Source organism: Corythoichthys intestinalis, chromosome 9 (genome assembly GCF_030265065.1).
Source record: "Corythoichthys intestinalis isolate RoL2023-P3 chromosome 9, ASM3026506v1, whole genome shotgun sequence".
In the NCBI taxonomy this organism is placed as follows: Eukaryota; Metazoa; Chordata; class Actinopteri; order Syngnathiformes; family Syngnathidae; genus Corythoichthys; species Corythoichthys intestinalis.
The window spans coordinates 38,018,704-38,034,325 of record NC_080403.1 but is presented as its reverse complement, the minus strand read 5'-3'; the positions used below and the strand labels follow the sequence as shown (position 1 = coordinate 38,034,325).

Sequence of the window (15,622 nt, the reverse complement as noted above, 5' to 3'; positions counted from 1 at the left end):
TATTTTGTGACTAACTTTTATACACTGCAAGAGTGGAGTTGATGATATAATTGTCATCTCAGGAACAAATACATTTCAAATAGGGTGGCCTGCAGGAGGGCAATTTAAAAATAACCTAGGCTGAAATGTTCCTCTGGTATCAGAGCATGTGCTTAAAGATAATGATCAATGACGCATGAAAATAGCTTGAAAAGCTTGCTAACAAACCACGTTGAGTGTCAATCTCTTAAACTGATCTAGTATGACAACCTTGATTAATCAGTAACCAAATGATTACATTAGCCCTCATGTTGTCACGCCTACTCGCCGTGGGCTTCCTCATTTTGTCACACAAAAAATCTACTGCTCAGAAAAAAATCATCTGTTTTTTGCTTTTTGAACCACGGGGTCAGTAGCATGGTGGGCTTGCTGGATGTGATCTCTCACCCGCTATGGATGGTGGCCACGCTACTACTTTTGATGGTGGTGCGCTCGCAGCGGAGAGGGTCCTGGGACCCTCGCGCCTGCCCCACGCACCTCAAAGGGAAGACCGCAATAGTGACAGGGGCCAATTCAGGTCTGCTTCCTTCCGATGTTCACAGTAATATTCCGGTGTATTTGTTTTATAGTCTTATTTCATTGGTGTACAGTAACGCAAGCCTTGGACAGGTAAATGCTTTGTGCGAATGTCTCATCCCTCATGAATAAAATAGACAATCATGTGATGAACGTTAAATGATATGTAAAACTTTAATGTGACACACTGATAATGCAGTAATAAACAAGAGTGGGAGTTATAAAACAATTATCCATTTATCAGCTTTTTTTATGTACAGTATTAGTATGTTGTTATCTTTAATGCCATATGTCAGTGTTTCTAAACTACAGCTTGCGGGCCAATTGCAGCCCACTGCCCAGTTTTTATTGGCCCACAGCAAATTATTATAAATATCATTGAATTGAATACACACAAGAAGCTTAAATTCAGCCTACGTTCTGTTGCCCTTCTCAGCTTTAATGCTAGATGGAACTAGTCACCTGTGGGAGTTATAGTGTTTTACGAATTATATGCTATGTCATTTTTTAATGTTTGAGTTACATCCTGTTGAGCAATGCGCAGCCATTTTGGCTGACTGAAATATGATACTTGTGGCAGCCCTTTTGGCTCATTGTAAATCATTCCTTGGATGCAAATGTTCCTGTCTTATCTTGTGACCTAATAAACGGACGTTGGTTGAGTCTGTCTGCTCTCCAAAAGGACCATGCTGCTCCTGAGAGCATTTCTATAGTTAGATTACACATGAATTAATGTTTAACTCTAACATCACTTAAATAGTGCGTTTCCATTATTTCCAATCCATGTCGTAAACTGTGTAGAATTTCCATATTTTGTTTTGCATTAATTAACTTATCGAACGATCACTGCCAACCCTCCCAGTCAATATGTTTTGGACTTCCATCGCCGTCAATTGCAGCCAGTGAGTTAATACTTCAAACTATAAATATACATTGTAAAAACTTGATCTTTTTTACCCAATTCCGATCCTCTGTTTAGCAAATGAAAGTGGAAGGATTTCAAGTTGACCCTTGCATCCTTTGATTTTTCTGAAAGCAGCCCTTGGAGAAAATAGTTGGGACACCCTTGCTATATGTATACATACCATCAAATTGTAACAATATTATTAACATTATATTGTCAACATTGTTGTGGTATATTATGACATGATATTTGGATATTTATCTGCATCTATTGACCATTTTTTGCGGGTGCAATCTGGACTTTTTATAACAGGAGGATACACCCATAACTGATCGCCAATTGCATGCCACGTGTATTGCAATGTAAACATACAACCATTCACACTCACAATCATACCTATCCACAAGTCAGTGCTCATCAACCTTCCATGCATGTTTCTGGAATGATGGAGGTAGACATGCCGATTACTGGTTTCAAGGTATACCGTGGTATGAAAACGTCACGGTTTCAAAACCGCAAAAAATTTCTGTCATACCGTCCCTACGGTATTAGCTATTTTTTATGTCCCAAAAATGCAAGGAGAAATCCCTCGCTTGCAGCTGCAAACCTCAACCCTCCCCCACCGGTTGTTGCTGGGTGTCAGTGAGTCAGCTGTGCTACACGATGGCTGGTGGAGGTGAAACTCCTGAACGCCCCCCCGCCCCCATCGAAGAAAACGAAATCGCTGGTGTGGGTATACTTCGGCTACAGAAAAGTTACAGAGGGCCGCAGTTTAAAGGAGAAGGGCCAACAGACATGTAAACATGTTTGCAGAGGGTGGCTGCCGAGGAGGCAATATTTCCAATATGATTTCGCATTTATACAAAATAAAGGTTAATAAACACTGTCATGAACGTTTCCCACCAGCTATGAGAGTTAACTCCAGCATGTTTAGTGTGTCTAGCGGTGGTAAAATGTGGTGTTTTTTTCTCTCTGGTAACTGTCTGTTTTGAGAAAGAGCATGTGTGTGTATAATGTAAACATGATACAAGTCATACACATGTGCTTTTTATGGAAAATAATTAAATTATTGTTGTTATTATGGTAATAACGTTGAGCTTTGGCTGTTGGTTTACGCTCACATAAAGGACTGCATTTATTTTAATTTTATTTAGAATATTTGAGTTTTTTTTTTTTTTTTTTTAAACTTAACATTATACTTATGTTCCAATTTGCTAATATGTTTTGAAAAATAGAAATCATGTTCAATGGGGAAAAAAAGGTTGTTTTTTTTAACCTAGATCAGGGGTGTCCAAACTTTTTGCAAAGGGGGCCAGATTTGGCGTGGTAAAAATATGGGGGGCCGACCTTGGCTCACGTCCTTTTTACGTAGAACAATATATTTAAGCAAAATTTAGCAAGCCACTCAGTGTGTCACATTTGCTTTATTATTTTTTTTAATGAATAATTTCAACAATCTCGCAACTAGCCTTTGCGGCGTTCTCTTTCGACTCTCAGGCTCTTGCGAAATACCACTGCTGTGAAATTAAACTAGCTTCAAGTTGCTTCAATTTCTCGCTGCGTATATTCCCTGAAATCTTGTCGTACATGTCAGCGTGTCTTGTTTGGTAATATCGCCTCACATTGAAATCTTTAAAAACAGCGACTGTCTCTTTACAAATGAGGCAAGACACAGTTGTTGCATATTTTAGTGAAGAAATAATCCAATTTGAACCTATCCTTGAAACGTCGGCCGTCACAGTCAACTTTCTTTTTTTTTTTTTGATCGTCACATTTTAGAAAATGGAAGTAATGGGTCACACAGAGTAATGTTGCTTAGCCATTAAATACCTGCAACATGAAGCAATTATCAGAGAATCCCAAAAATTGAAAAATAAGGTCCTAATTAAACCTATTTTTCAAATTTGTAAAAAGAAAAGTCAAAATGAATATGTGTAATAAGCGCTCTAATATCTATAACCCATGCTAAATCATGTTTTTTTCTCATGGAACCTGCAGATGCATGTGTTGACTTGCATCCATCATTTTTTTTTTCAAAAAGAAATGTCAAAATTCTAAATTAGTCTCAAAATCGTGAGATTTTAAGTGTATCAAATGTGATACATTTGACAATAAAGGGTTAAAGTGCTGCTGCCTTTTAGTGAGTAAATGAGGAGCAGCATTTCGTGTGTAAGCTACTTCATATGCTGGTTGCAGTACTGCTGACCAATTTATTAAGTCTGTGTGCGGGCCAGACGTTACTGATTTTATGACAGAGGCTGGGGGGCGGATGAAATTTGACCACGGGCCGCATTTGGCCCCCGGGCCGGACTTTGGACATGTCTGACCTAGATAGTCATAGTAACACATTTTACAGCTGTAATTACAATACCTTGATACAGTGAAACTGATATTTTTGCTTAAGGTTATCATACTGTCAGAATCTCATACAGGCACATGCCTAGATGGAGGAAACCATGCAAACTCCACACATAACCCCAGATATGAACCCACGGCCGTGAGGCAGATTCACATTTTTCGTGAATTCAGTATTTCAGTTTGAGATAAATCACCATGTTATGTCTCTTTTGATCTGCTGTTAGGCATGTGCTTTTTTTTTTATTTCAAGTCTTAGTCCGTTTTGTTTAGACAAGTAATCAAAAAGCATTATGTTTTTCTCGCATTATGTCATACATTAGTTCTTTATTCATTAGGGGGTTTTGGTAATATTTTTCAGTCACCGTGAAAGAATCTCTTAGAACTGTTTGATAATATCGGCATGGAATGCCGCCACATGCTGCAGTTTCAATGCTTTCATAACTAGTATTGAAGTACTTGAAAATGCAGTCTTGAAGCAACTTTATTTACAGTATATTCTACTGTATAATGGGATGTCAAACGGTTTTTTAAATATTTTACTGGCACACTAAATGAATATTATTGAATGCATGGATTGAAGTTATCATTTTTCCCCAGGGAAAAGCACAGATTTATATTAACACTCACTATAATACATGTTAAGCCCTTCTATAATATCACTTGTGATTGTACTGAGCTACTGCTATTCTCTTACACTCTTCTTCTAGGGATTGGAAAGTTCATCGCCATGGACTTTGCTCGCCGGGGTGCCCGTGTCATTTTAGCTTGTCGTTGTGTGTCCCGGGGATCAGCAGCTGCTAAAGAAATCCGAGAAATAACAGGAAACCATGACGTCCATGTGCGTCAGGTGGACCTTTCCTCTCTGGATTCCGTCAGAGAGTTTGCTGAAACGATTATGAGGGAGGAAAGAGGTCTTCATATCCTCATCAACAATGCTGGAGTGTCTGGTGATACACCTCATACCAAATTATGAGATTATTTGTAGTATTATGGCAAAAACTTTGAAGAGTAAGACTATCTGAATTTAATCAATTTTATGATTTTTTTTTTCAATATGAAAGCAAAAGTAATAGCATTGATGCATATTCACAATACATGCGCTCTAATGATTTTTTTTTTAAACTCTGTTTTATTTTCTCAATGTCAATATTATTAATAGCATGATTAATTTGTACTGATAAGTAAAATATATACTGGTCCTTCTAAAAAAATTTGCATATTGTGATAAAGTTGTAATGTACTGATAAACAGTAGACTTTCATAGATTTTAGATTCATTACTCACAGCTGAAGTAGTTCAAGACTTTATTGTTCTAATATTGATGATTTTGGCAAAAAAGTCCAGAAAAACCAAAAATCCCTATCTCAAAAAAATTTGCATATCATGAAAAGGTGCTCTAAAGAAGCTACTAACCTAATCATCTGAATCAACAAATTAACTCAAAACCCCTGTGAAAGATTCCTGAGGCTTTTAAAAACTCCCAGCCTGGTTCATTACTCAAAACAGCAATCATGGGCAAGACTGCTGACCTGACTGCTGTCCAGAAGGCCATCATTCACACCCTCAAGCAAAAGGCTAAGACACAGAAAGAAATGTCTGAGCGAATAGGCTGTTCCCAGAGTGCTGTATCGAGGCACCTCTTTGGGAAGGAAAAAGTGTGGCTGGAAACGCTGCACAACCAGAAGAGGTGACGGCACCCTGAGACAGATTTTGGAGAAGGGTCGATTCCAGACGTTGGGGGACCTGCAGAAACAGTGGACTGAGTCCGGAGTAGAAACATCCAGAGCCACCGTGCACAGGCGTGTGCTGGAAATGGGAAATTCCCCAGGTCAAGCCACTTTTGAACCTGAAACAGCGGCAGAAGCGCTGGACCTGGGCTACAGAGAAGCAGCACTGGACTATTTCTCAGTGGTCCAAAGTACTTTTTTTCAGATGAAAGCAAATTTTGCATGTCAAGACTTGGGGAGAAGGAAATGCCAAAATGTCTGAAGTCCAGTGTCAAGTACCCACAGTCAGTGATGGTCTGGGGTGCCATGTCAGCTGCTGGTGTTGGTCTACTGTGTTTTATCAAGGGCAGGGCCAATGCAACTAGCTAACAAGAGATTTTGGAGCATTTCATGCTTCCATCTGCTGAGAAGCTTTATGGATATGAAGATTTCATTTTTCAGCACGACCTGGCACCTGCTCACAGTGCCAAAACCAATGGTAAATGGTTTACTGACTGTTGCATTACTGTGCTCAATTGGCCTGCCAACTCTCCTGACCTGAACCCCATAAGGAATCTGTGAGATATTGTGAAGAGGAAGTTGAGAGACACCAGACCCAACACTACGGATGAGCTTAAGGCCGCTATCGAAGCATCCTGGGCCTCCATAACACCTCAGCAGTGCCACAGGCTGATTGCCTCCATGCCACGCCGCATTGAAGCAGTCATTTCTGCATAGGGATTCCCGACCAAGTATTGAGTGCATAGCTGATATAATTAATTGAGGGTTGACTTTTTTTGTATTTAAAAAACACTTTTTTTGTATTGGTCGGCTGAAGGATGCTAATTTTTTGAGATAGGAATTTTTGGGTTTTCTTGACTTTTTTTCCAAAATTTTTCCAAAATTGAAACAATAAAAGGCTTGTACTACTTCAGTTGTGTGTAATGAATCTAAAATATATGAAAGTCTAATGTTTATCAGTATATTACAGAAAATAATGAACTTTATCACAATATGCTAATTTTAATTTTTAGAAGGACTAGTATATATATTGTATAGCAGCTATGGAACAATCAGTTAAGATGCCCTTTTCATGTTTACTTTGAAAGCTCATTGATAAGAAGTATATAGGTTTGGGTTGGAGTTAAAAATCCTTATCACTTTCTTCCATTAGGTTTACCCCGGCAGATTACCAAAGATGGGTTTGATGTTTCTTTTGCAACAAATCATTTGGGGCCATTCCTTCTCACGAACCAGCTGCTTGGTAAGATAGGTAGATAGATAGATCATTTGATACTACTGTGTGTGTTAAATGTTTTGGTGGAATATAATGTTAATGACTAGAAGTATTCATATACAGTACTTTGCACCTTTGCACCTCCACCCTCCAAAACCCCCGTTTTTGTTTCAGACCTGATGAAAGCTTCAGCTCCGGCTCGTATCGTCACCATTAGCTCTGTCAACCATAAAAAGGGTGAAGTGGACTTCTCACATTTCCGTGGGGAAAATGTTACTTATAATCTTGATCGGGTTTATAACAACACCAAACTGCACAATATTATCTGCACTAATGAGTTTGCACGGAGACTTCAGGGAACAGGTATAGGCTGAAATTACATCCATATCTCATTCATAGGATTGCATATTTGCTATTTTAATCATTGTCAATTTGTTTGCTTGTGTGTGGGAAACATTCATTTAGGTGTCACTGCCAACTCAGTCCACCCTGGTGTTGTCATGACGGGAATGATGAGGCACTATCCCTTTAGGATCCGTTGTATCTTCAGCCTCATTGGACTGTTCTTTTTCAAGGTAAGGGCACCATGTATAAGTGTGTGTGATTTGTGAAGTTCAATTCAGACATGCTGAAAAATTACAATGATTATACAGTACACCATCATCTCAAGTGGTGTTGCTTTTATTATACTATAATACGATAATACTTATTCGTCTTAGTCATATTTTAGCCAGCTCAAAATGCGTTTGTCTTCATCTAGTTTTTGTTGACGACAACTCAGAATGATTTCGTGTAGTTTTAGTCGGCACTTACTAAAAAAGATTTCGTCTGTAGAATAAAATAAAAAAATACTCCCAAAATAAATAAATAAATTGAGGTTTCCAACTATTTCGAATGATGAACATTAACAGACAAACACATATTGTAGCGTCTACAAGTACAACGCCAACTTGGTGATTATACAGACTCAGCAGGGAAACAAATTAAAATAATATTAATAGTATAGTATTAATTATACCTACCTGGACACCACAAACTGTGTGTAAAACAAAACAAAAAAACGTCCGAGAGTTTAAAAACGACGCGCGTTGTTAACATTAGCCTAATGTGAACACTATGCTAATGCTAAGAGTTACGTTTAGTGTGAGATGATCACTTAGCACAGACCTTTAAAAGCTAAAGTAGCATTGCATATTCTCTCTGGCCCAAAAAACATACAGTAGGCCAAATAAGTATTTAGTCAACCCCTAATTGTGCAAGTTCTCCCACTTGAAAATATTAGTGAGGCCTGTAATTGTTAACAAGGGTAAACCTCAACCATGAGAGAAAGAATGTGGGGAAAAAAACAGAAAATCACATTGTTTGATTTTTAAAGAATTTATTTGCAAATCATGGTGGAAAATAAGTATTTGGTCAATACCAAAAGTTCATCTCAATACTTTGTTATGTACCCTTTGTTGGCAACTCTTCACAAGCTTTTCACACACTGTTGCTGGTATTTTGGCCGATTCCTCCATGCAGATCTCCTCTAGAGCAGTGATGTTTTGGGGCTGTCGTTGGGCAACACGGACTTTCAACTCCCTCCACAGATTTTCTATGGGGTTGAGATCTGGAGACTGGCTAGGCCACTCCAGGACCTTGAAATGCTTCTTACGAAGCCACTCCTTTGTTGCCCTGGCTGTGTGTTTGGGATCATTGTCATGCTGAAAGACCCAGCCACGTCTCATCTTCAATGCCCTTGTTGATGGAAGGAGATTTTCACTCAAAATCTCTCGATACATGGCCCCATTCATTCTCTCCTTTAAACAGAGCAGTCGTCCTGGTCACTTTGCAGAAAAATAGCCCAAAAGCATGATATTTCCACTCGCATGCTTCACAGTGGGTATGGTGTTCTTCGGATGCAGTTCAGTATTCTTTCTCCTCCAAACACGAGAACCTGTGTTTCTACCAGAAAGTTCTATTTTGGTTTCATCTGACCATAACATTTATTGACCAAATACTTATTTTCCACCATGGTTCTGGGATTTTTGCTCACCGTTCTTGTTATCATTTTGACGCCACGGGGTGAGATCTTGCATGGAGCCCCAGATCGAGGGAGATTATCAGTGGTCTTGTATATCTTCCATTTTCTAATAATTGCTCCCACAGTTGATTTCTTTACACCAAGCGTTTTACCTATTACAGATTAAGTCTTCCCAGCCTGGTGCAGGTCTACAATTTTGTCTCTGGTGTCCTTCGACAGCTCTTTGGTCTTGGCCATAGTGGAGTTTGGAGTGTGACTGACTGAGATTGTGGACAGGTGTCTTTTATACCAATAATGAGTTAAAACAGGTGCCATTAATACAGGTAACGAGTGGAGCCTTGTTAGACCTTGTTAGAAGAAGTTAGACCTCTTTGACAGCCAGAAATCTTGCTTGTTTGTAGGTGACCAAATACTTATTTTCCACTCTAATTTGGAAATAATTTTTTTTTAAATCAAACAATGGGATTTTCTGTTTTTTTTTTTCCACATTCTGTCTGTCATGGTTGAGGTTTACCCATGTTGACAATTACAGGCCTCTCTAATCTTTTCAAGTAGGAGAACTTGCACAATTGGTGGTTGACTAAATACTTATTTGCCCCACTGTATCTTACCGTGTGTGCAAGCCTGGATGGAGAATAGAGACGACACACTGGTGAGTCAGGAAAGGGCGGGGTGAAGCACGTCACAAGTGACACAACCAGACACTGCTACAATGCAGACTAACTGCACATAAAATGTCAGACATTGTGAACATGTAACAGAAACTATGGCGCATTTTCGTCTCTTTCTCGTCACGTCAGACGAAAACTGGCATTCGTCTTGTTATGTTTTAGGCCATGTCCACACGTAGCAGGGCATTTGGCAAAAAGAAGATTTTTTTCTACGGTTTGACCTATCATCCACACGCGCACGCAGATTTAAACCAGGGTTCTTAAAAACGACGGGGAAGGTGAAGATTTGCGAATTCTGTGCTTGTGGCTCCATTATGTGGACACTGATAACCGAAGATTTACGTCACTGGCTGCGACAAATTTTGCCCTCACGTCACACATGAGACCAATTTTTACATTTGGAGTATATTAAATAGGTGCTTTTTTGCTTCCTTTTTTTTTTTTTTTTTTTTTTTTTTTACAAACTCTTGCTGTGCGTCTTATTGAATAATGGGTATTTTGGACAATTAATTTGTTGTTTTGAATGTACTTAAAAATGAATGAAAGCAGTTGGCTGTGGAAGTTTTTTTTTTTTCTATACAAACGTGCAGGTGTGGACGCTATTATTTTTCCCCGACGTATTAGGGCAGAATCCTCATTTTTAAAAAACCCTGCTACGTGTGGACATGGCCTTAGTCTCCTAGAACACGTTTTTAGCTCGTTATCGTCTCGTCATTGTCATGAAAAACATGCTCATTGACGAAATATTTTTGTTAACGTCATCGTTGACGAAAACAACACTGATCTCAAATGAAGTGTTTTTCAAAATAGTTCACGGAAATATAAAGTACCCTTGCACAAAGTTCTATAATTTTATAATGAACCAGTGCCAAGTGTGTCAGGTGTGACATGGCAAATTTTGTTTCGTTCTCAAGTCTGAAATGTATGTAATGTATTTTGTATGAAGAAATTGTTGTTGTTTTCATCTATTTATGCCAACGACTTATAGTGACAGTTAAATACAGTACATTCAATAGTGGCATCCTGGCAAAGAAGATTTAATTACAGTTAAAGTCAGTTGTCAAGCTAAGCCTTCATATTATTCTTTGACTTAAAGTATGTTGATAGCCCATGAATCCAATTTGTTTTCCAATTCTAGGTATTTACAGTATTTATAGAAAAATACTATATTTTAAGAACCGTTCAGCATATTTTGTGAATTATTGATATTATTTTAGCATTCAATATCAAGGATCTCCAAAGTTTTGTGTTTACAGTCTGTTTGGTTGAATTGTTTTGTTTGTGCAACTGACAAGTGTCTGTAAATTTCAATTGAATATACTAGTACTTTCAAATTTTCTCAGTCTGCAGAGGAAGGAGCAGTCAGTGCCATCTACTGCGCCGTGTCAGAAGAAGCGGAAGGCATAAGTGGAAAATATTTTGACAGCGACTGCTCACTGGTCCTCCCCGCCCCCTTAGCCCGAGACAAAGCTCTCGCCGTCAAGGACTTTGAGATATGTGAAAGACTGACGTCGAAGCTGTGAAACAATCTTCCTGGTGATAAAAAAAAGGAGGTCAAATTTCAAATAGGTGTCGTTAAAATATTCAATTTGACATTTGCCATCATGTTCACTCAGCTGTATTTAGTTAAACATTGCAAGATAGGCGATGGAAACCATGGACTGCCATGCTTATAACAACATTGTTACTTAATTTTATGTATTTTGGAAAGTGTCTTATTTATATGGCTGATAAATATTAACAGGGATCATTTGAGTTTCAAGGTTTCTTGAGGTACTTCTTGGGTACTGATTATTGTGAAAGGCTACCAGTGAAATGCACACAAGTTTGTTTGAATCACATTTAATTAGTACATACAGTATGTTATCAATATTTGATCAAGAATAATTTAGTAAAGTATGAAAAATATCAACATGCAACACTTGTTTGTTGCATATTTTAGCTTTTAAATGATCACTTGTACAACATTTGTCAGAAATCACAATATCACATAACAGGTGAACTGTGTTTTTAACAGCCTTATGAACTACTCATGTAGTCTGTAGGGGACTCAATGCTGTTGAATCCTGGTTTGTAGTGTGATCAAAATTTAGCACTTCTATTTTTTAAATCCTGAATTAGCCAAAGGAATGTCTTTGAGTGCAATGAGTGAATAAGGACAATGCATTTGGTTTGGAAAATACAACAAATGCTCAATTAAGTTAGACAAAACCTTTCTTTATTGGCTGATTAATTGAAACAGAAGAAAATATAACAACATTCTGTCCTTTTCAAAGAATTCACAGAGCAATTTTTATCCTCTTCGGTGCTCCAGCACACTACTTGGCTGTTAAGACAAAGAACATGAGAGAACCCAATAAGTGTATTAGCATTTTTCCCAGTTGCGGTATGTTGGTCATCTTTGGATCACTCAATTAGTGGACATTTGTCAACAAAGGTCAGTAAATTTTTTAGTTCCTGGAGTAATTAAGTACCTTGTTGTTGCTCAACAATTTCATGGATGAGCTCCTCTAGCACAGGAGCGACTTGGTCAAGCTGTTTGAGTGAAAGATGTGCTGTGGTATCCACTGTTTTATCCTAGACACACGCAAAGAAAATGAACATCCTGTATCACGTGTGTGCATGTGTCCATTTCTGTACACGTACTGGCTTTCCCCCATGCTCAGTTTGAGGAAGCTGTTGGACAGCAACTTCTTCGCACTGACCGTCCTCTGAACGAGGCGCCATGTCCTTTCTACCCTCTCGTTGCTGGAGAGGAGACATCCACGGAAAACGCAAAGCACATGCACACAGTCACAAGACATTTTGCACACTGTATTGCATATTTCATCTCCAACTCACACTGTTTACCTTTAGCATCCTCATGTCCGACATCTCCTTTGGGCTAAAGAAGGTGATGTGTCCTTGTGTCCTCTCAACCAGCAGGGCCACAAGGCATGTCAACACCATACAGCCAACCACAGCTCCACGCATGCTCATTTTATTTAGCGCTGGACAAATGCAAATATGCACATTTATTGATAATGACAATTGAACAAGATCCATTACAAGACTGGCACCAAAATTCTGACTTGACAACATTTGTAATTCTGTTTTAATTTATGTTCTCCATAAAAATAGCGGGGCAAATAAGTATTTAGTCAACCACTAATTGTGGAAGTTCTCCCACTTGAAAATATTAGAGAGGCCTGTAATTGTCAACATGGGTAAACCTCAACCATGAGAGACAGAATGTGGAAAAAAACAGAATCAAATTGTTTGATTTTTAAAGAATTTATTTGCAAATCATGGGGGAAAATAAGTATTTGGTCTATACCAAAAGTTCATCTCAATACTTTGTTATGTACCCTATATTGGCAATCATGGAGGCCAAACGTTTTCTGTAACTCTTCACAAGCTTTTCACACACTGTTGCTGGTATTTTGGCCCATTCCTCCATGCAGATCTCCTCTAGAGCAGTGATGTTTTGGGGCTGTCGTTGGGCAACACGGACTTTCAACTCCCTCCTCACCCCGTGGCGTCAAAATGATAACAAGAACGGGGAGCAAAAATCCCAGTACCACACGGGGGGACCTAGTCAATGACCTACAGAGAGCTGGGACCACAGTAACAAAGGCTACTATCAGTAACACAATGCGCCGCCAGGGACTCAAATCCTGCACTGCCAGACGTGTCCCCCTGCTGAAGAAAGTACACGTCCAGGCCCGTCTGCGGTTCGCTAGAGAGCATTTGGATGATCCAGAAGAGTACTGGGAGAATGTGTTATGGTCAGATGAAACCAAAATAGAACTTTTTGGTAGAAACACAGGTTCTCTTGTTTGGAGGAAAAAGAATACTGAATTGCACCATACCCACTGTGAAGCATGGGGGTGGAAACATCATTCTTTGGGGCTGTTTTTCTGCAAAGGGACCAGGACGACTGATCTGTGTAAAGGAAAGAATGAATGGGGCCATGTATCGAGAGATTTTGAGTGAAAATCTCCTTCCATCAGCAAGGGCATTGAAGATGAGACGTGGCTGGGTCTTTCAGCATAACAATGATCCCAAACACACAGTCAGGGCAACAAAGGAGTGGCTTCGTAAGAAGCATTTCAAGGTCCTGGAGTGGCCTAGCCAGTCTCCAGGTCTCAACCCCATAGAAAATCTGCGGAGGGAGTTGAAAGTCCGAGTTGCCCAACGACAGCCCCAAAACATCACTGCTCTAGAGGAGATCCGCATGTAGGAATGGGCCAAAATACGAGCAAAAGTTTGTGTGAAAAGCTTGTGAAGAGTTACAGGAAACGTTTGGCCTCCGTTATTGCCAACAAAGGGTACATAATAAAGTATTGAGATGACCTTTTGGTATTGACCAAATACTTATTTTCCACCATGATTTGCAAATAAATTATTTAAAAATCAAACAATGTGATTTTTTTTTTTTTTTTTTTTACATTCTGTCTCTCATGGTTGAGGTTTAACCATGTTGACAATTACAGGCCTCTCTAATATTTTCAAGTGGGAGAATTTGCACAATTAGTGGTTGACTAAATACTTATTTGCCCCACTGTACGTTATGTAACAAAAGGTTTTTTGCAGTGTCTTACAACTGCACTGTATCATAATTAATCCAAATCTACGTACACTCTCATTATATTACAAGTACATTAATCAGCCTTGATAAACTTTTCAAAATAGCACAAAATATCAAACTTACAGGTTTAGTCATTTTGACACAAATTATGAAAGCTACTGACAAATATCTGTGTGCGAGTGCATAAGAGTCACAAGACTGCAGTAGACGCTATTAAAGATAAGCTCCAGTTTACGACAATTATAAAAAGCACAGAGCAATTCACACATAGCTTAAAGAAAGCCTGACAATGAAAAATTCAAGTGGTCAAAATACAGCCTTCTCACCCGTTGTTTGAACCTCGATCAGTTGCTCACAGAGGTGTTAGAAGATGAGAAGAGTGTCTCCTGTCTGAAAGTGAACTTCTCCAAGTCTGCCTTTATATCAAGCCCTCTCATGAACCTCCATCTTTTTACTATCCTCCCTCACATCCGCTCCTCAAAAGAATCACTCACAAGCATTCCCATCCAGGCTCTTAGAAACACAGATATAACACATGAATATGCCTTTTTTCATGTCTGTAAACTAATTCATATCTACTGGCCTTGAGCAAGGTAGAAAGGATTTTGATCAAATTTTTAAGGATAATATTTCTTTATAATGTCACACATCTCCATCTGATGATGGGGAATGTGTGTAATTGTACCTATATGGGATTTTCTGTCCTCGGAGGTCAGCCATAAATTCTCTGCTTCTAAGAATAAGCCAACACAAAATGACATTTATGACTTGTTAGTAATATAGAGTTGCGCACACAAAAGGCTCACATGCATGTGCTCCTAAGAAACCCTGCAACGCTCCAGAACGTTAATGACGCTTTTCCCCAAATCCAACACTTGACTGTGTTCCTGCATGGTGGTGAAATTAGCACATATTGCGGTTTATATTCTTGGACCACTCTGGACAAATGGAGTAATAAAATTTGACTGTTGTTATGTTCCCGTGATTCAAATACGTAAGTTGTGTGTATATGACAATGAAGTATCAGCATGACGCACAAACTCTTATTTGACTTTCATCTCCAAATGTTACACATCTCCAATGCAATAATGTTTTACCATATTTTCAAATCCCTTTTAAAAATACGTGACTGTTTTTGTTATGTTTGTTATATTCATATACTTAATACTTTGTCAGTGCTCCAACAACTTCTTCCCTTGATCTTACTGTACAATAGTCAGTGAGATGGGATATACATTGTTCACATTCAACCAAACACTTCAAAATTGATAGGTGAGAGTACAGGTAAATAAGGGTCCTTAAGATGCTGCAAATCAAATTTGAGAAGATTTGAATGAAGATACTGAATTTTTTTGTGATGACAAAGTCAAAGGCCTAGTCTCAACTTTCTTTTAAATTACTTTTAAGCAGGGGTTAATTTGTGACGGATCCTTCCGGAACAAGATCCGGCACCTCTTGATTTTGGCCTCCCTGTGTTCAGGGACTTATTTGGGCACATCCGGCACCTCTGGTGTATAGAAAATAAGAATACTTACAAAACGTTTTTAAAAAATGTATAAGATAAAATGATGTAAGTCCCACCTGTGGTTATGTAGGCA

At 38.7% G+C, this 15,622-nt stretch overlaps 2 protein-coding genes across 2 annotated transcripts; one reads left to right on the top strand and one right to left on the bottom strand.

Moving 5' to 3' along the window:
* The first annotated feature begins 318 nt into the window (after nt 1-318).
* On the top strand, nt 319-12,525 carry zgc:64106 (uncharacterized protein LOC393348 homolog). Its single transcript, XM_057845708.1, has 6 exons — nt 319-556; nt 4,525-4,764; nt 6,698-6,787; nt 6,935-7,123; nt 7,226-7,335; nt 10,798-12,525. The coding sequence occupies exons 1-6, from the start codon at nt 397-399 to the stop codon at nt 10,975-10,977; spliced, it is 969 nt and encodes a 322-aa protein (XP_057701691.1). The 5' UTR covers nt 319-396; the 3' UTR covers nt 10,978-12,525.
* On the bottom strand, nt 11,773-14,387 carry mlnl (motilin-like). The gene is made up of 5 exons (XM_057846592.1): nt 14,351-14,387; nt 12,305-12,444; nt 12,101-12,202; nt 11,929-12,031; nt 11,773-11,780 (listed from the first exon to the last, which is right to left on the bottom strand). Exons 2-5 carry the CDS (start codon nt 12,431-12,433, stop codon nt 11,773-11,775), a joined length of 342 nt encoding a protein of 113 aa, XP_057702575.1. The 5' UTR covers nt 12,434-12,444; nt 14,351-14,387.
* Nucleotides 14,388-15,622: the final 1,235 nt, after the last annotated feature.